The following is a 19,831-nucleotide window of genomic DNA, read 5'->3' as shown; positions in this document are numbered from 1 at the left end:
TTCACCCAAGACCATATCGTCGTTAATATGTAACTCTGCAGTGCCAGAGAGGTCAGGCTATTCCTGCCACTGCAACAACCAGACACTGTGGTACCTCCTACGAACAACACAGGAGCAGAAGCATGTATTCTTTAATTAAATCCTGGATCAGGTCTTCCGCTGGGGTGGTTTGGCATAACTCCATATACTTCAAAGGAACTAGATTGATTCACAGTGGCTGAGCACTTGGTCTTTTATTAACGTATACTTCTGTGTATTGAAATTACGTGGCTTGCTTTTCATAACCATAAGTAGTTTAACATTGGTCAGACAGAAGTTGTTCTAAACTGTATGAGGTAGTAACTTGAAGACTGTGCCAAAAAAAAAAAAAAAAAAGAACAGAACAGTCAGTTTAGTTAGCAGAATGGTGTATAGGGTGAGGTCTTTTGGGGTTTTGTTTTTTGGGGTTTTTTTCTTATTTTTTTCAATCACAGTGCAGTCTAGATTTAGCCAAACTGGTTTTTAAAAAGGTGGCTTCAGAGCAGGCTAGGGTTGCTGGTGCTGAGTTTTTGTGCTGTTGTACTTGGAGAGCTTGATATACTATGCTGTAGCCAGAACATACATTGGGCATCTCTAAGAGTTCTCTTGTGCATTGTGGAATATTATATTATACTATATTGTAGTTGCTTGCATGTCTGCATGCTTGCCAGCTTCAAAATCAAAGGTGTTCTGCACAGCTCATTTGCAGCACCCCTGTGCAGGCACTTCCCTCTGTTTTTTTAAAATTTTCTTATAATTTATATATTTATATTCTCCTTTCCTCTCTCTCATCTGCAGCATCAGAGTGTCCCTGTTTCTTGGATGAATATAAAGAGTTTATCTTTCTTTTGGCCCCTGAAGCAGATCAGGTGTAAAACATGCCTTCAGAAGGCAAGAAGTCCCAAAGATATTAGTTATCCCTCTTCTTCCAGACAAACAACAATAGCCTAAACATCTGCCTAAGAGCATATGGACCCCAAGAAAAGAGGCAGTATGCTTGCCCCTGCTGTTCATGTCGGGTGCAGCAAAAGACTCTTCAGAGAGTTCTGTGCCACCACAGTCCGGCATCTGCTTAATTTAGTCTGGGCTACTCTGCTCCAGGCTCCCAGAAACTGAGGTCTTGTCTATGCACTGTGCTAAATACTTGTGGGTGTTTTAATAGTGTCATAGTAATTTTAGTGTTTCCATGCACTGATTTTTGTGGTGTTACGTTAGCAAATGTAATATTGCACTAACGTATTCCTTTCACCTTTTAATATAGCAGGTACATTTGATGTAAACATGCTTAGCAAAACAACGCAAGATTGCATTTTGTTCTGGTTTAGGCCGTGTTTAGGTAGAAAAGACAAATATGAACTCTCTGCCCAAGCTGGTCCCATCTTACAGTCCCCTCCAGTTTGCTTGTTTAAGAACAGGGCTGACTTGTTAGGCCACAGAAGGCTGCCAGAAATATTAATGACTCTTTGACAGAGTAACCCAAAAGATAGACTTGCAAGCTGATGCCACAGTATCTATTATTGGCAGAAATACAGTCATTCGAATAATAAATGAGCCCTTAACATCTGTCAGGTTGCTTGTTTTCTCAGGGGCCCGGTGATTGGGCTGCATGCAATAACATGATGACCTTCTGAGGAGCCTACATCAAAATTAATGGTTTCATCAGCTTGCAGGAACAACTAAATAATTGGGCACACCTGGGACTATACTAAAGGGCTCCTTTATGCTTAGTAAACACTTTTTAACTAGTTTCAGTAAAGTGTGGATCACTGAAACCTGAGTGTTGCAGATTGGTCAGAGAACTTAGTTTGATGGACTGTTGGGAGTATGTGGGAGCTTGAGCATAGGTATCAAGAGTATAAGTAAGCATCAGGAATGGATGAGGAATCAACTTTTAGAAAAATCAATTTAAGACCTTACTAGTTATATCTTGAATACTTTGCAGGGGATTAGCCTGGCAACCTAGCAGCTCTGCAGAAAGGTGTAAGGGCAGCCAAAGTTTGGACCCTTAATGGATGACAGCAATAGAAATGTTTTCATATGTTGCAGTTTAAGGTGTGTTTTCTTTTTCTTCCTAGAGACTCAGTAAATTTTCATCTCAAATTTTAGTGACATAAACGACCAGTGATGCTCTGAAAAATGTGCTTTAAATGTTTCTGCAGAATGACTGAGCTCCTAAAATATTTGGCACTCTCCAAAGATTTCTTTGCCTCCCCTAATGAGGTATATGATAACAACCTCTTACTCTCTTTCCAACCCTGTAGTAGTAGATGTGAATCTTCCACCTGATTCAGAGCACACCTGGAATTAACAGCAAGTCTGTGAATTGCAATTACCTTAGGCATTAAGGCATAGCTTATGTACAGTGTAGTACAAAATTTCTCATTGTATGAGGCCAAGACAAACATGTATCTATGAAATAAATCTTACAGAGTAAATATACTACCTAGTAAATTGCTTACATAACGGGAAGGTCCCCAGCCATTCCAGGAGCCTGCTTCCTAGTCTGGTCCACAGGCAATGCTGAAGTGAGTTGAATTCAGAATAGATATGCTTCTTTTTTAGTAAACATTGAGAACGGATCTTGTTCAACAGATTTACCTGTTGCTGTCTTTCACTTGAAGTGATTGTACATCAAGGAATGCCAGTTTTGCTTTTGTTTTCTTGGTTGTTTTTTCCCCTAAGAGAGCTATCTTAGCTCCAGAATTTATGTGTTTGGTGCAGAATTTGCTGTGTGAGGTTCTTTGGGTTATGTGGGAAGTCAGATTTGATTACTTTAATAATAATTTTTAGCCAGTTTAGAATATCTAGTGGGTTGAGCAACTCTCATGCTTTTTTTCAGTACATACAAGAGAAAGATCTGGAAAGCAGTTCTGTCAGTACTAAATGTATTTGTGTGAAAATCCAAGCAAAAACTTAAAGCACTGGAGTCCAGACCGTTTTCCATAAATGAAATAAGAAGTATTGGTTAAGTTAGCACACAGTGTGATATAGCTGCAACACATCACGTCATTAGACTGCTTTTTATAGTGACTGGAATGTTGCCAGTTTAAATAAGCTTTGTACGTCTATTTGAAAGCATGTCTCTATGCATGCTGGCTATTTAATCCTTTAAGCTTTTATAGTCTTTTTTAGAAATGTAGCCAACTTGTTAATGCATGTACTGTGACTTTTGAATATATGTTTGAGTTTGACACCTTATTTTGATTTGCTAATTATGGAGAATTAAAAGAATCTTCCTAATGATTCTGGAGTTTGGGGTTATCCCTTTTTTTTTTTTTTTTTTTTTTAATTTGAAAGTGTGTTTATAAATGCAGTAGGGAATCCTAGCTAGGCAGTATCGCATAACTTTCTGTTCAGTATAATGCCATTAATGTCAAGCCACCTAACTGATCTCAATGCAGTGTCTGTTCAAAGGAGTACAGGGAATAATGCTGGGAATTAAGTGGCCTGTGTTTTATTCTGAGAGCTAAAAATCTGCAGTTCACCTCACTTGTGAGTCATTGCCCTAAAATGAGCATAGTATTCAGCAACCTTTTTAAATCACCGATAGATTTGGATGTAAAGACCTGTACAAGAGCAAAAGTACTTACTACATAATAGCAGAGAGACCTAGAGGTGGCATTTATTGTTAAAAAGAGAAGATGGTTTAATTGTCTGGGCCATGGTTATGAGGAGTAAAGACTAAGAGAGCAAGAACAGCATTTGGCAGTGTTGCCTTGGGTCTCTAGGAACAGTAGCTGAGAAGTCACCAAAGATATCCATACAATTCTGACCTCTCAGTGGAAACCATACGTTGTGCCATGCTGCACAGTGGTATACTATGCTGTGGTTGTTATTCAACGTGTATATGAACCTGCAGCAGTAATTGTGTATGCTCTGTAGAAGGTGAAGCTGGAATGGAGTAAAATGCATATTTAAAAAACAGGAACTTCTTTCTGCAGATACGCTGCCCCCCTTGCTGGTGGTAGTCAGGGCAAACTCTTTCCCAGTGTGAAGACTGAGTAATTTCTAATTCTTCTTGTCCTTGCAGGTCAAGCCGGTTACTCACAGTAGAATCACTGTGTCAGCACGGTTTCGAAAACCACTCCAGGAACCCTACACTATTTTGTAAGTAGAATTTTCAGTTAGTGAACTGCCATTTTGGGGCATATGGTGGGGTGGTGGTGTCTTAACTTCAGATGATTTTTTCTTTTTAAATGTTCCTGCAAATTATTTTACTTTGCTTTATTTCAGTCTGATTGCTAACGGAGACCTTATTAGCCCTGTAGTGCGCCTCCTCATTCCCAGGAAAACACTGAATCACTGGGATCATATTCTCGAAATGGTTACAGGAAAAGTTACCCTCAGAAGTGGAGCTGTTCACAGGTATAAAGAAGCTGATATTTGCAAGATACATTTGATATGTGTAGATATGTTTTTAAAACTCCATAGGTAGATGTAATGGATCATTCCTGCTTCATGGGAAATTCCACTATAAGAAAGATAAAATACACCAAAAAGCCACAAAATAGAAATAGATTGACTCCAAGTAACCTTCAGGTTTCATTTCAACTGCTATTTAAAAAAAGAAAAACCTCAATTTGTTTCAGCTGTTATTTCCTGATTAAATATTCAGTTAGCAGGCATGTAGTAATACAATAATAATGCACTATATTTATTATTAAGTATTAAGTTACATGTCAGAATAAAATAAATGAGCACGGTAAAATTGGTGAAGATTGTTTGGAATGTGCAATAACAGATGCGATCCATGTTATCTTTTAATTTTGATAGTTCTTTAAATTCATTGGGGCAAACAATTTCAGGGAAAATATTATAGATTCTTTGGTTTTTGAAGACCTGTGCTATGACTAGGATGTGCTTTATACTCAGCCAGGGAAGCCTCCTAATAAAAGCCAAGGCTAAAGTTGTAGTTGGGGGTTTGCCAGTTCCAGTATCTCAGCTGGTCTGAGTTGTGGTATCCCAGGAATAGGAGGTGACCTCTTGGATAGGTAAGTTTCAGTCCCTTAAGGCTTTTACAGTCTAAAATAAGCTCTCTAAAGTCGGATTTGGTAGTTGTTGCAAGTTTTAGAGCAAAATGATATATGCAGTTTCCATGAGAAACACTGCAGTGTAAGCGGGCTGCCAAGGTCTGTACAAGCAAATTACTGACATTCCAGTGTTGCCCCATGCAGAGCACATTACAGAAATCAGAAATCCGTTCCTCAGGTGTAAGGGGCCTTTTGTGGAAAATCGTTCTTCACAGCTTATGCAGTTTCTGAGGCTAAGCTTGCAAAATCTTTCTCAAATCAGCAAAGATAAGGTAGTCTTTAAGTTCTTCTCATTGCTTTCCCAGAGCCGATAAAGTCAATGAAAGATTAAGGTAATGCTGTCTGTTGACTTTTAGCTCTCATCTAATTTTTCCTCTCAGCCCTGCATTTCTTTGCTCCTATTATCTGGCTACTTAGCACTTTTACTTGCAGTAAAGTAAACCTATACATGTGTTACAGCTTTCTGGATCTGATTCTCAGTTAGTGTAACTGAAGTGAGCAAAGTAACAGTCATTTACAACATACCAATTCTTTCTGCTCTCAGGTTGGTTAGCAATTTAAAAACCTTTCACATTTTATTCTTATTACTTGGTGTCACTCCTTGGTGAAACTGAATGATGTACATGAAAGCATAAATCATTCTGTACGTAGACAGGACTGCTTTTGAGAAGTTCCCCTCAGTGTTCAGCTTTAATCCTTTAAAAGATAAGATAACATACATGACATTTTGAATTATTTAATGTTTTCCTTTTTCTGGTTTTCTATTAACCCAGTTTTCATTTTCTTTTCCTTAAAATGCTAGGAATACATATTAAATACGTTAGTAAAGTGATCGTTGTTCTTTAATAAGTTACACATTAATTGCTGGGGTTTACTGAAACTATGTTAGCGTTAAGGGACGTCCTGTAAGACCACTGATGCTGGGAAGATATAATTTCTCATTAAAGAGGGGTAAGTGGAATTACGAGAACCTGCATTATGTATATGGCAGTTTTTCTTTTCCATGTTATTAAAAGACATACAAAGCTGCCAAGTCTTACGCAGTTTCACGCATGTGGGTTTTTAAAAAAAAAAAAAAATTATTGATCATCCCCATCAGAATAGGAATGTAAGTAAGAAATATGAGAGAGGAGACAATGAGAAAGTAGCTTTTCTGCTTGCCAGATTGTGCATGGGGATGGGGTCCAGCAACCTGATGGGCAGGTACCTGGGAATTTGGGGATATTGGTTCTGCAAGTTGTGTCTTCGTTGTCTCCTTTGTCAGCCTGTACGCTTGCTTTGTTTTGGCTGCCACTTTTTGGCTTGGATTCAGGAGGGAAAATGGAAGTCCACTGCCATACCACAGGACAAGTCCTAGGTCATCTCCCAGTGACCAGAAGAAGTGACCACAAAGACATCTTTGTTGCTTAATACTAGCCAGAGAGAACCCAGCTGGTCTGTGAATGGTTGTGGCCAGGTGGGTGGGTAGAAGGCTTCAGAAGTAAGTGTCGCAAAACTTGAGTGATGCTTGTTAAGTCAATAGTCATTTATTTGTTTGAAGTTCCATTTTTCTAAAATGCATTTTTAAATTCACTTTCATCTTCAGTGACTGATTATGTTTGATTCAGTTATTGTGATTAATATTTTCAGGGTGAAGAATACAACTAGAGATTGCCAGATAAGCCATAACATTTTGGGGAGTTATATTAAGCAAACAAATTTTGTGCATTAAATATAACATTAAAACACAAGCAAAGTGAAAGATTGGGAACAAAACCCCACAGTCATATTTGTAGGTACTCCTATATACCTGCACACCATACAAATCATATAAAACAGTTCTTGAACTGTGGTACACTGATTTGCTGTTTTGTCCCCTAAGTTCCCCAAAGCAAAATGTAATCTAGCAAAAGACAGTGAGATTAATTCAGAAATAGACCTCTTGCTGATTTTTAGATTGCTTGTTTTATTTTCATTGTTTGTGTGTGACTGATGTCTGCGTGGTTGTGAAACATAAATTGCTCTTTGACTTGCTGGCATGCCTGTGAAATGTTTGCACTAAAAAGTAAATATGAGTAATATAAAGGGGGTGCTTCAGAGTCAGCATACCGCTTCGCAAGGAAGCAGCAATGTGATCAAGATTTCAAAAAGCTGCAATTTCACCTTTGAAAACTTTCAGTCTTTGCACTTAGAAAACCAAGGTACTTCTATATGGCAGGAGGCACCTAGAAAATCAAGGTACTTTCATCAGGGGAATATAAGACATGGACACGCTGGAGCAAGAACAGCAAAGGGCCACAGAGATGAAGGGCTTGAAGATGCCTGTCATGTGAGGAGGATTGGGAGAGCTGGGACTCTGTAGCCTGGGGAAGACAAGGCTCAGGGGGATCTTGTTAATGTGTATAAACACCTGCTGGGAACAAGTGAAGAAGTCAGAGCCAGGCTCTTCTCAGTGGTGCCCAGTTACAGGACAAGAGGCAATGGGCACAAACTGAAATACAGGAAATTCCACATGAACAGAAGAAAAAAAAAAATTTACTGTAAGGGTCATCAAACACTGGAACACGTTGCCCAGGGAGGTTATGGAGTCTCCATCCTTGCAGTTACTCAAAACGCACCTGGACACAGCCCTGAACAACCTGCTTTAGTTGCTCTTGTTCTGCTCAGGGTGGTTGGACTAGGTGGTCTCCACAGATCGTGTCCAGCCTCAGCTATTCTGTGGCTCCTGGTTCTATAAACTGCATCTTTTTTTTTCTTCAAGGTTTTTATTCAAGGTTGTGCCACTGTGTGTATGAACTTAAGCAGCTTTTTCTCTATAAAACTGAAAATTTTTGCACTTTATAAGTCAGGGGTATTCTCAAGGCAGGCTCTTGATATTCTTCCTAAAAGGTTCATTGTATAGGTGTATATATCATTTTATATCTCATTGCATTGTGTTGAAATCTATGAGTAACACATGTAGCAGCTCCTGTAGAAGGCTTCTAGAAAGGCAATTAAGATAGCCATTCAACATTCCTGCATTTGTCTTAAATGCAAGACTGTTGATGTTGACTTTTTAATTAAATATAAATATTGTTGAGTTTTGGAATATGCTTCATAGGAAAGAGCTTATTTATTGTTGCATGTTTCCTTCTTCCTCATTGTGTTGACTGTCCCCCCCGCCCCCAGTCCCTAATGCATTTCTTCCTTCTTGGTAAAGTGTAGAAACAGAAATTATTGTGGTAAAAATCTACCTGGTGTAGTAGACATATTAATGATTGGTATTGTAGGTGCTTAAGATACACAGCTTCTTGTTATAATGTCTTATTGTATTTCCCGCTACTCCCAGCCTTACCCCACCAGGTACAGCCATGTTCCACCCTTCCGATCTATACAATATAACAATGTAAGTGCACTATTATCAACTTGGTGTGCGTTAGGTGGACAGGTCCTGGGTTTTCAGTCATGGGGCCATGAATGCCCTGTTCTTCCCAGGTTACTGCGTAGTGCCCAGAGCACAGATGGGAGGTGGAACTTGGTATGAGAGGGGTCGGGAACTCATGGAACAGACCCCTTCCAAGGTATCAGGGGAAAGGCATTAAAGTCTTCTAGGTACAAAGTGATTTATTTCATTTTAGAAATTATGAAAGTATTTCATCTGTCATAGCACTTCATTAGTTTTATATAAACTGTGATTTAGGTCATTATTTTGCTCTGTCTTTCCTTGTATTTTGTTTTTTTGTGTAGCGACTGATCATTGTATGGCATCCACTGTACTTTATTGGGTTTTATATCTGGAAATTCAACATAATTTAGTGATTTTGGATTAACATAGCTTTCAATGCTCTTAATACAAGTAACTGAATGTTAAGGTTTATTACATTAAGCATTTTCATATTTTTCAGACTTTACACTTTAGATGGAAGACTTGTTCAGAATGGGTCAGACTTGGAGAATGGGCAAATCTATGTTGCAGTGGGTAGAGAAAAGTTTAAGAAGTTGCCATATGGTGATCTGCTGTTTAGCAAATCGACAATGAGAAGGCCACAGGGGTAAGTTCCATAGGTGTCTGATATATTTCTCTCATGCTTGTGTGTGTCAATTTGTTTACAAAGTACCACCAGTAAAGTACAAAATCATCATTCCAAGAACAAGGGATGGAGGGATGGAAGGACGGAGGGAGGGACGGATGGGTTTAGTATGGATGCAAAACTTTATTGACAACTTGTGAGAAAGTTGAGATAGCAAAAACAAAAGAGAAAATGGAAATTCAGAAGACTATTTCACCTCATAAACATGCCATTGAGCATGTATCACAAAATTAATGTCAGAGAAAGGATTGTTTTGACTTGGCTTAATTTGGTTTTTTTTTCCTGGGATACAAATGTGTACAGCTGAATGAGATTAGGTGCAGCTACACCAGTCTAGATCTACTCTTGCTTGGTAATCTTTTGTGGAATATGTACTCCCTTAAGAATGCTTTCTGTTTGGGTCTATTTTTTGTAAGCTAGAATTATCACATAATAAAGTCCTAAATGGGGTGCCTGTAAGGAGAAGACTGGGCTTTCAGTATCTTTGGAAAACATGAAAATTGGGAGCCATTTCATTGAAATAAATGGAAAGAAATGGAAATTTGTCCCACAAATTGGTGTAATTTAGAGAATTTGTCCTGTATTCTGCATATAAACTGGGGTGTAATTTATATATATATATTTTTTTTTTTTAGTGAGCAACTATAGACAATGTAAATAACTTGAAAGTATTTTGGGAAACATCATTTGCAACAAATGAGTTTAAGGACAATGAAAAGCTATGTTGATGTAAACAGAGTTTTGTTGAAATTGCCAGAACTTGCCATTATAATAGTTGTAAGGATCTTTCACATAGTAATTCACTGAATACTGCTCTGCAAATTTTTGGTATATAAAGTATGCATTGTGGGGAACTGTAATGCGTTTGTTTGAATAAGTTAATGATTGATTATGCGTTTAAATATAGTATAGTGAACAGAAATGAGTGATTCTTAGTAAAAATGCACAATGAATAAAACAACTCTGTTGTCATAGCCGACTTGGTGTTATCTGACTTGGTTATAGATACATAGTGTCTATGATAGTGACAGTGTACACAATTCTAAGATATGGCTTGTTTCTGCAGTTCCAAGGCCTCTGTACTACCTCCAATTGTGGGATCTCGAAAGTCTAAAGGCAGTGTAAGTATCGAGTGGCATAATAAAGATAGTTTCTAATTTTGCTTAATTCCGGCAGATGGAAAGTCCCTGTCCTTTGGGTTTTAATTAAATCTGAAGAGAAGAAATCCACAGCCACCTGGTGGTATGCTTATTAAAGCTTGATGAATATGTAGCTATTTGCAGTGTCAATTAGACAAAAGAAATCTGAGAAAATATTATTGCAATAATGGCTGCTTTATTTTTTATAAAACCTTCCATAGCAAAGATCAACTGCTATCTTGAGGTCTTTCCCATAAACCTTGTCAGCTATCTTTGTGTATTTTTTAATTTATTTATTCAAATTATATACCTAAAGGAAAAACACAGAACCTTTTACAAAATGTCTTGCAGAAAATGGTGTTTCTGCGTGCTGAGTCTGAATAAGGCCCTAAAACAGTTTCCTATCTGATGTGTTTTGCCCTAGCTAACCATTAAATACAGAGCTTGAGCCTCCGCTGCTTTGTATCCTGTATAGCTATTTATGTGTGTACAAAATGAGTCCACTATGGATTTAAAAGAGTGCCAAATCAGAATATAAGTATCTGTTTGCACTGATTCTGTACAAGTGCAGTTTACTGTACAAGTACGAGACAGCAGAGAGTCAGACCCAGAGTCTGTCATTGTAATTGTGGTAGTTGATCATGCCCATTCACTGTTTACAAAACAAAAACCCTGGAGCCACTAAACAAAGTAAGCAATAAAATACACAAGTCCCTGTTCCATTCTGTTGAAATGCAGTAGAAGAAAAAACCTCAGTAAAGAACATACTTTCAAGTGGTGCTTGTTTTTAAAATGTGAGCTTTGCAATTCTAGCATTTGTAAAAATAACTCATTAGCAGGTTTAACTTCTTGCCTCTTCTACTATTACTTAACAACACATACAGAAAATTATTTGTTATTCACTTTTATTCCACTGGGATTGTAGCACATACTGATAACAAGTCAAAACTTAAGGAGGCAGGACTATGTACTACTGCTCTTAAATATCTAATGCAACACTTGAACTGGTATAAATCATGCAATTGTTTGCTTCAGTTTGATATCTACACTTTTTTACCATTACTGCTTGGGAGTAACAGTCTCCAGTTTGAACTAGAAGAGACTGAAATACTGCCGTGCCCTCATTTCTCTTTATAGAGAAAGGATAAGTGGTAGATTTGATGGTATTGGTAGATAAATGGTAGATTAGATGGTAAAAGCGAGATGGTATTTAAGCAAGATATTTTAAACAGAACTGTTTTCTACTGGTTTTTTGAAAACTAGAAGAATCACATAAAAATGTAATAATGTATGCAGAATTTTTCAAAGAGATATGGGATTTTGTTCAGGACTTATTTTTCTGAAAGATTTACATTTTATATATATTACCGTTTAACTTTAGCAGTGAGGTGAAAAGAATTGTCCTTGACCATTGCAGAATGAAAAGGCCTTTCTGGTGGGCAAGTTCTAAAATGGCATGACTTGTTCATGGAGCAACACTAAATGAAACAATGGAGCAGAATATGTTTGTCTTCTTTGATTCAGCTAAGTCTGTGATAAGTCGAACAGTTCCAGATACTGATGAGGTTTTCTGCCCTATCTACATGAGTGTTTTGTTGTTATATGGAGTGTTTTGACAGAATTGGATTAGGAGGAAACTACACATGCGGTTAGACTGGCAAAAGTAGGAGGCTGACAGCCTCTATTAAGAGGCAACAATGAGGGCGTTCAGTTGGTAAGGTCTTTATGCAGCCTAGACCAATATAAATAGCACCCTAAAGGGCTGCTATATACAGTTCAGGTTTTTACAGTGTTGAGTATGAACAGATTTAGACTGAAGAAAAATGTGTATAAATAATAAAATCTCTGGCTAGTACACCCAGAGTCATACATATATCAAAGCTGTAAAAATAAGGACCAGGTTTCTGGTTCTGTTTCTAGATACACTACAGAGCAAGCAGAGGAACTGGCTGATGTCCTTGGGGGTGATTCAGAGGTGATGTGTGGGCAGATGCCTTTCTTAGTGTCCACTTGGTAGTCAGTGTAACTGCCACACGAAGACTGTCATCCTCTTCCAGCTGCTTTTGACACTTAAATTAATGCCCATGTCTCATTTACACAGGCAATGAATTATTCACAAGTTATATATGTTACATCTTGTGACCTTCCACACATATGCATGAATGAGATACACCTGTACATCATATGCATGCATGTATAGATTCACCTAGCCATTCTTTTTATCAAATAAAGCATTACTTTCTTAAAATGAATGTGCTCTTTTATTCTGGGAGTAATTAAGGACCATTTAATCACTTGGATCGTAGAGTGAGTTGATGAGATAGTTACAGTTTTCTGGATAGTTTAAGATATCACTTAATTGTACTGATTGTAAATTAATATGCTTCTTTAACGCCTGATACCAATCCTTAGTATTAAAAGGCTGAAATAATATTGAAAATTAAAATAATAAACTTTGTCATTTTCATCAGCAATAATTACATACACTTCTTTTCAGGGAAATGATCGGCAATCTAAATCTACCGTTGGATCCAGTGACACAGGAGAAAACAGTTCCTCACCTCAGCTTCCCAAAGGGAAAGACAAAAAAAGCCAGAATCCAGAGGATTCTGTGTCCAGACGACAGTTTCCTAACAACTCTACAAAAGTAAAACAGACAGTAACAGCTTCCACAGGAGTCCTTCAAGGTAATGGTCAGTACTGAGATAAACACTGTAGTAGCACAGTGGCTTTTGACCTTCAGCTGAAACAGTGAAATAGTGGAATAATATGCTTGTATAGTTCTTGAATTGTCCATTTACTCTGGCTAACTGAATTTACAAAAGTTGTTTCTGCTTAGGAAATGTACCTACGCATAACTGCTACATTCCTGGCTTCGTTTACATACCACAGGAGGCTGTATATGATTTTTAGTGTACCTTGGAAGTTAAACTACTATGGTCCTATCTTTATGCTTTTGATAAAAGCATAACAGAAAACATATTTTGACCATTTTCCCCACTGTTCTGCACTGCAAAAAAGTGAAGAAAAGGAGCTGGTCTGCAGGACACCTCGCTGTCCCTGAGGATCCCTGGTTAGCTGCCTGGTTCTGTATAACAAAATGACTAGACCCTGGAGGAATAACACAAACATGAACTCCAGTTAGCTAATAGCTGCTGAGCCTAATCATACAGCAGACCTGCTGGAGGCACTTTCAGAATTTCTCCCCTGCTGTGCTGTGGCAGCAATTTAGTCATAAACATCCTCTTTGAGAAACTGTTATTCTTATCTTATGGTATGATATTCCCCCTTCCCCCCATTTTTTTTTTAATGGCTAGAAGACTGTCCCCTCGCTACAGATATTGCTGCCATGTTGGGATGGCTATTTTTCCTCATTAGTAATAGTTCCAAAAGTCATTAATACAGGGCAATTAATATCTGCCAGGAGAAATAAATTATACTTTTCATAGAATTTGACATTTCTTCTCACTGCTGTTTAAGCGTTAATAATTAAGTGTGCAATAACAAACTGTGATCTAAAACTTCAGTATATGTCATCCAACAGTACAGTTTTGTACCTTTGTCTAGAATCATGAGTTATAAATTTACTTTGAGTCAGGAGCAGGTTTGTAAATTTGAGCTTTAAAAGATCAATGAAATATAATCTTTGGTAATATAATTGTCTTTTCAAGAGTTAGCTTGTTGAATTTCAGGTTTATTTTAGTCTTGATTCAAATACCATTCTATACTTTTGCTGGTAAGTGGACGTAATTTTAGCCAACTTTTTCAGTCAAATTTTTGTTCTTGCTGAAGGACGACGATTATATTATAATGAAAGTGACTGGAAACATTTGTCCTTTATAACACATGAAATGACTGAATATAATATATTCTTCTCCTCAAAATCATCATGATGTAGCCCCACTTTTTACAGATTGAGTGGCGCATGCTAAAAGTATATGAAGGAGAGACTACCAGAGCACAGCCAAGCCACATAACTTTTTCTCATAGGTATAGTGCCATTATGGTGATTTTCTATATGCTGTATTTTCTGGCCTGAGGATTTTTGTAAGTAAAGTTTCTACAGATGTTTCCTGGCAGCAAATGGACCCCTCTTGCCAAGGTGAAAGAAATTTATTCTTTGCCTTTGTCGGCCTTGCATTCGGTTATCGGAGGTTTCCGATTGCTTGCTTTCATTTTCCAGAAGAGGGAAGAGTACTAGAAGTGGCAATAGTTTCTCTGTCCTTTCAGCAGGCAGTGACAACTTACTTTGATAGACAGCAGACAAATACAGGGAGATATTAACCTCTCCATATTCAGCGCTATTGCTGCTCCACCTGCTGACAAAAATGGTTGGAAATCCACAAAGTTTATTGAAGAAGTGACTCTTGCTTCTCACTTCAGCTTTGCCATGCTTTGTTCAAGCTGTTCAAGGCAGCCAATTCTCTGGTTTGAGCTAAAGTGTATGTTGGGAGAAGCGCTCTGTTCTTTCCGTGCCTCTCTATTTATCCTCCATGTGTGAAGACCTGCTAGCTAAGTGGGTGTCCTGGTTTCAGCTGGGATAGAGTTAACTGTCTTCCCCGTAGCTGGTACAGTGCTATGTTTTGCGTTCAGTATGTGAAGAATGTTGATAACACTGATGTTTTCAGTTATTGCTCAGTAGTGTTTAGACTATAGTCAAGGATTTTTCAGCTTCTCATGCCCAGCCAGGGCACCTGACCCAAACTGGCCAACAGTGTATTCCATACCATGGGACATCCCATCTAGTTTAGGAACTGGGAAGGGGGGGGCAGGGAACCGCCGCTCGGGGACTGGCTGGGTGTCGGTCGGCGGGTGGTGAGCAATTGCCCTGCGCATCATTTGTACATTTCAATCCTTTTATTACTACTGTTGTCATTTTATTAGTGTTATCATTATCATTATTAGTTTCTTCTTTTCTGTTCTATTAAACCGTTCTTATCTCAACCCAGGAGTTTTACTTCTTCTCCTGATTTTCTCCCCCATCCCACTGGATGGGGGGGAGTGAGTGAGCGGCTGCGTGGTGCTTAGTTGCTGGCTGGGGTTAAACCACGACAGTGGGAATGGATGGTTTGATGTGTGTGCTGTTCTGCAAGTCTAGATAGACCTAGCTGGTCATGCAGGCAGATGCTGAGGGAGATGAAGTCTCTAGGTTAAATTGAGACAACAGTATGGGATGAGAAATCCAGAGCCGTGTGATGATTTCTGGTGGGGTGCAATCTGGGCTCTCAGTGGATCTGTGTTCATGAGGAGATGTATACTAAGCCAGTGAGAACTGTTTTCTTTTGCCAGGCACAAAAAGCAAACCATCTCAAGCTCCTGTAAGTCTTTAGGCCAACCACAGTGACAACTGCAGACTTGTGAACATTTACAGGCTTATGTTTCCCCAGTTAAATTCCCTAAAATTTGTTCAGCCAGATCAAGCAGAAAATATTCTGGGAAGCAGTTGTCTTAAGCTTCTCATCACAAGGCTACTATTCAAAGTGATTTTCAGCCCTGTTTGTATTTTAACAAGAGGTGCATCCTTGTTATTACATTATTCTAGGTCAGCTTAAATGTATTTCTTTGCCACGTGATTCAAACTAAATTTAATGATGTTTTATTTATTTATTTTCTCCTTCCCTTTCTGGTTCCATTTTTTTTTTCCTGGTACTTTGCAGTAAATACAACAAAAATTTTTCTGTTATCAAGAGCAAAATTAGGATGTCCCATTTCCCGCATTTTGCTTTACAAGCCCTCAATAACTGTAGCTAATTCCTTATATTCACCATTTCACATGAGAAACCATCTGCAGTTTTTCTGAGTCTGTTAGCTCTTAGTGGAACACTTTTTGCTATTGCATTTTTCTAAATAAGTGGTTTATCATTGTGTAGAAAGCATTTGAAGAGTGCATGGAGCACTGGAGAGAGATCCCACTTGTCCCTTTTCTTTCCCTTTAGTCCTTTTGGCTGGAAATTTGTAGGGAAGTGCTCCAGGTCCCTTAAAATCCACAGAGGTTTTTTGTTTCTTTTAGATTCTTTCCCCTCTCTGGAAGAGGTACAGCTGTGCTTGCTGCAATAGTTTTTGTCCCAGTAGGCAAGCAATGTATCTGAACCATGTTCTGAAATAGGTGTGTCTCATTGTGAGGGAGGGTAATTCGGCCTCTGTACCCTGTTTATTTTCTGATTTGCCTGAGGTCTAACACACTGGTAGAGGTACCCAACCTTTTGACAAGAGCTGATGCTGTTGGCAAAACATCTGAGGTTTCTTTTGACCCAGTGAGGTGAGTGGCGTGTCACTATTTAATGAGAAGCAGAAATGTCCTTCTGGAAGCAGATGGCATTTGAGGTGCAGTGTTAGAGAGGAGGCCAAGCAGGACTAAGGAAGAGCGCTAATAGCTGTTGCTGCTTCTACTGCAGGAAGCAGGCAAGGCATTCATATCAAATGATATGTTTTTTCATAATCATCCTGTTAACCAGCCAAACCTGAAGACTCTACACTGAGTGCAGTTTCTTTTTGTTTTGTTCTGAAGCATGGTGAATTGGGTAACTTACCCATATAGTGGCAAAATCTAAAAATTCACAGTATTTAATGTAGTGGTGACTGTATACGAGAACTTTTTAATGTGCTGTTGTGCTAATGTGGCACCAAAATAAGGGGAATTATTTCATACTGAAATAATTAATGTGCCAGAAAAAAATTTCATGTATTTCATCATTAACATTAAGCACTAAAATGCACGTAGAAATTGTTAGTGTTACCTAACATCACTCAATTACTTTGAAATTGAGTGCTTCAATGTACTAGTATACATTTCCTTTGGATGCAATAATGCCTTTCAGAGAGATGGGAGATGTCTAGATTTATAACTACAATTGTTTAAATATAGCCTTATCTTTGAGAATCTCTGGAGACAGCGTTTCTTTTCTAAATTTTTTTTTTTTTTTTTAAATTATTAGTGTGATGGTAGTTTTAGAGCTGGAACTGTTCTTGAGCAATATACTAATAGTAGGTTGTGTGTTACTCAGATAATAACTTTTCTAGATTTTATGCATGCAGACAGATACTTTATTTTATTTGTTTTCTATTGAATCCTATGAATTTAAAAGAGGAGTTAACACACCATGCCATGTTTGGTAACAAAAGCCTATCGCTGTATGTTCCTTTTCATCATTCTTTCCCTTGTAAACGAACAGCAGGCTTCTCTCTGCAGTCAAAACCACTAGGAAATAAACACCTCCATGTGGGATGTGAAGGATTCTTAAATTGCTCTTACACGGTTTTTGCCCATATTTGTCTGCCTGTGAGAGACTGTGGCACTTGCAGGCAAAATCTGGGGAAGGAGGACAACTGTTGAAAAATCAGAGTCTTACTCCACCGTAGTCAGAACTTGGGTAGCTTGTAGTGAAGTAATTCAAAGAAAATGTACTATACTGACTCCAAAGGGTCATCTTCTACGTAGTTGTTGCCTCCTGAGCTTTTTTTTCTGGCCACACCTCAAGATGGAGTGACCTGAAGCACAGGCCAGGCAGGCTGTAGGAGCTGTGAGCTGTTAGTGTGGAGTGCTGCAACTTCAGTATCCTCCTGGCCAGCCAACCCTCCATGTCGAAGACTGCCCTTGACAGAAAGCCAGTTGGACCATAAAAATATAGGGCTGCAGAGGTCAGCATTACACTTATTTCTGTTCTTTATTATTTGAAGGGACTGAACCGCTGCGTGATTTGTGATGATGTTAAACTACTGCCAAAGGCATATTATTTTGTGACTTGTTAGCCTGTTTTGCTATCAAGTTTGCTTCTTTATTTCTCATTAGCTGAATATTTTTCACCCATGGAACTATCTGTTGAGTTAAATATAGCACAGGAGCTTGATTAAGTATTTCCACCAAATTATCTATCTGCAGGTGGGAAGTGGAAGTTCTTAGCTGGTTAATGTACCTTTTGCAACAGAGGTAGACAGTGGAGTAGTCCCCTTCAAAAGCTTTCCCTAGAGAGCCTCATCAGTCAAATTAGCTTTATGAGCCCACTGACTACAACTCTGTCAGTGGGGGATCTCAGAAACAGGTAGATGTGTTGAAATAAAGCCTGAAACATTCTGCCCTCATCAGCATTGCCACTGTTTTTATGGCGTGTCATAGGAGAGCCACCTGGCTCAGTTTTGACCTGTGCAGCCCTTTCTCTACCAGAAAAAAAGCTCACAGTGGGGAAGTCTCACTACCACATTTCCTTGCTAACAAAAGAAACAAACTAGTTTGCCTCTTTCAAGCAGACAAGACTGTGGCTGGCTTCTTTGCCTGCTTCTTTTGACATACTAAGGTGACCTTTAGCATATCAATGAAGCAGGAAAGAAAGAAATGTTAGAAATATGCAAACACTGAAAATATTTTCATACCCAGATGACCTAACGTATCTGTATCCTACAGCTTGTTGTTCATGGCTCAGTAGGCTGCTTGGATTTAACCCGCATGCCCATCTCTTGTTCCCATGGAGTACATCTGAATGTACTTACCACCTTCTTAAAATAAGAACAGAGAGTGTGAGGATCATCATTTGCAGTGTTCTTTGGAAAACATGTGTTCTGGTATGTCATCTGAGGCACCAGATTCACCAGGCGGCCCACCTGGTGCTATTTCCAACTTTCTGTATGTCAAGCAACAGTGTTGTCATTGTTCCTGTCTAAGTGTTCCCAAACATAGCTGCTACTGAAGTTGGACTTCAGCCCACTGTTATAAACTTCATTTCTGCACTTTGCAGAAATCAGTATCCCGAGCGGGCAGGTCTTCAAGCAAAGCTGTAAGCTAGGCCCACTTCTTGTACCCGTGTTCTGCAGTGGTCACGGTCCTGCTGCAGGTAAAGCTTTCTCACCCAAGCCAGGCTGTCTTTGACAACCTTTGTTCTGATCAACCCCATGGAGACCTACTAGTAGAGAAGGTGATCTGCAAGAAAAGTTCCCAACTCTATTTCTACCTGTCTTTTTTTATACCTAGGGGACTTCTTGTAGGGAGTCACTGCTGCCTGCTATGCTTTCCATGCTGTTGAGGTGGTGCATCAGGGAGAGGCTTACTTCTTGCTGATGACTGATCAGTTGACCTTCAGCAGCTTTCTAGTTTATACTGTAAGCTGCTGTGACACTTTCATACCTGTGTCATTGCTGATTGCTCATCTGTGAAGCTGAAGCTGTTAATAGTGTATATATACATTTTTTTAATCTGTCTTTTTAAAAGAAAATTCATAGTGAATTATCTTTTTTGGAGCCTTTCACATTCTCTTGTTAATGTAGGTTTCATTAAGCATGAGGGGGGCAAAAGGTAGAGAGCATCTAACTTCTTTCTAAGGAAATAAACCTATTTCTGAGGAAATAATTATTTTTCTTCTCATTGCTAGAATTGTTTGAATGTATCAATATGGCAAAGACAGAATAATAAAGTGCTGAATAAAAGGGTGCTCACTGAGATTGCAAGATTTACTGATGAAGAACGCATTGTATATTCATAGTTTGTAAAAAAAGTTGAAGTTTCTATGCAGAAAGTTAAGCGACCATCTAGATGTGATATCAAGTTAATGTTGGTAAAGCAAAAGCAATGCAGAATGGTAGGTAAATGGTAAACTGAAATACTTTA

The 19,831-nt window shown here is 38.6% G+C and overlaps 1 protein-coding gene across 2 annotated transcripts in view; it reads left to right on the top strand.

The window, feature by feature from the left end:
• DCDC2 (doublecortin domain containing 2) overlaps nt 1–19,831 on the top strand; it is a 70,641-nt gene that overhangs the window by 19,416 nt on the left and 31,394 nt on the right. For both annotated transcript variants that reach the window (XM_069809215.1, XM_069809214.1), the window contains 5 exons: nt 4,049–4,125; nt 4,252–4,383; nt 8,912–9,058; nt 10,164–10,218; nt 12,734–12,923. In XM_069809215.1, coding sequence (XP_069665316.1) covers nt 4,049–4,125; nt 4,252–4,383; nt 8,912–9,058; nt 10,164–10,218; nt 12,734–12,923 — 601 coding nt within the window. The remainder of the gene's footprint in view (nt 1–4,048; nt 4,126–4,251; nt 4,384–8,911; nt 9,059–10,163; nt 10,219–12,733; nt 12,924–19,831) is intronic.

Source organism: Haliaeetus albicilla, chromosome 21 (genome assembly GCF_947461875.1).
Source record: "Haliaeetus albicilla chromosome 21, bHalAlb1.1, whole genome shotgun sequence".
Classification (NCBI taxonomy): domain Eukaryota; kingdom Metazoa; phylum Chordata; class Aves; order Accipitriformes; family Accipitridae; genus Haliaeetus; species Haliaeetus albicilla.
Note: the sequence above shows the minus strand (reverse complement) of the source record. Positions and strands in the feature narration are given on the sequence as shown.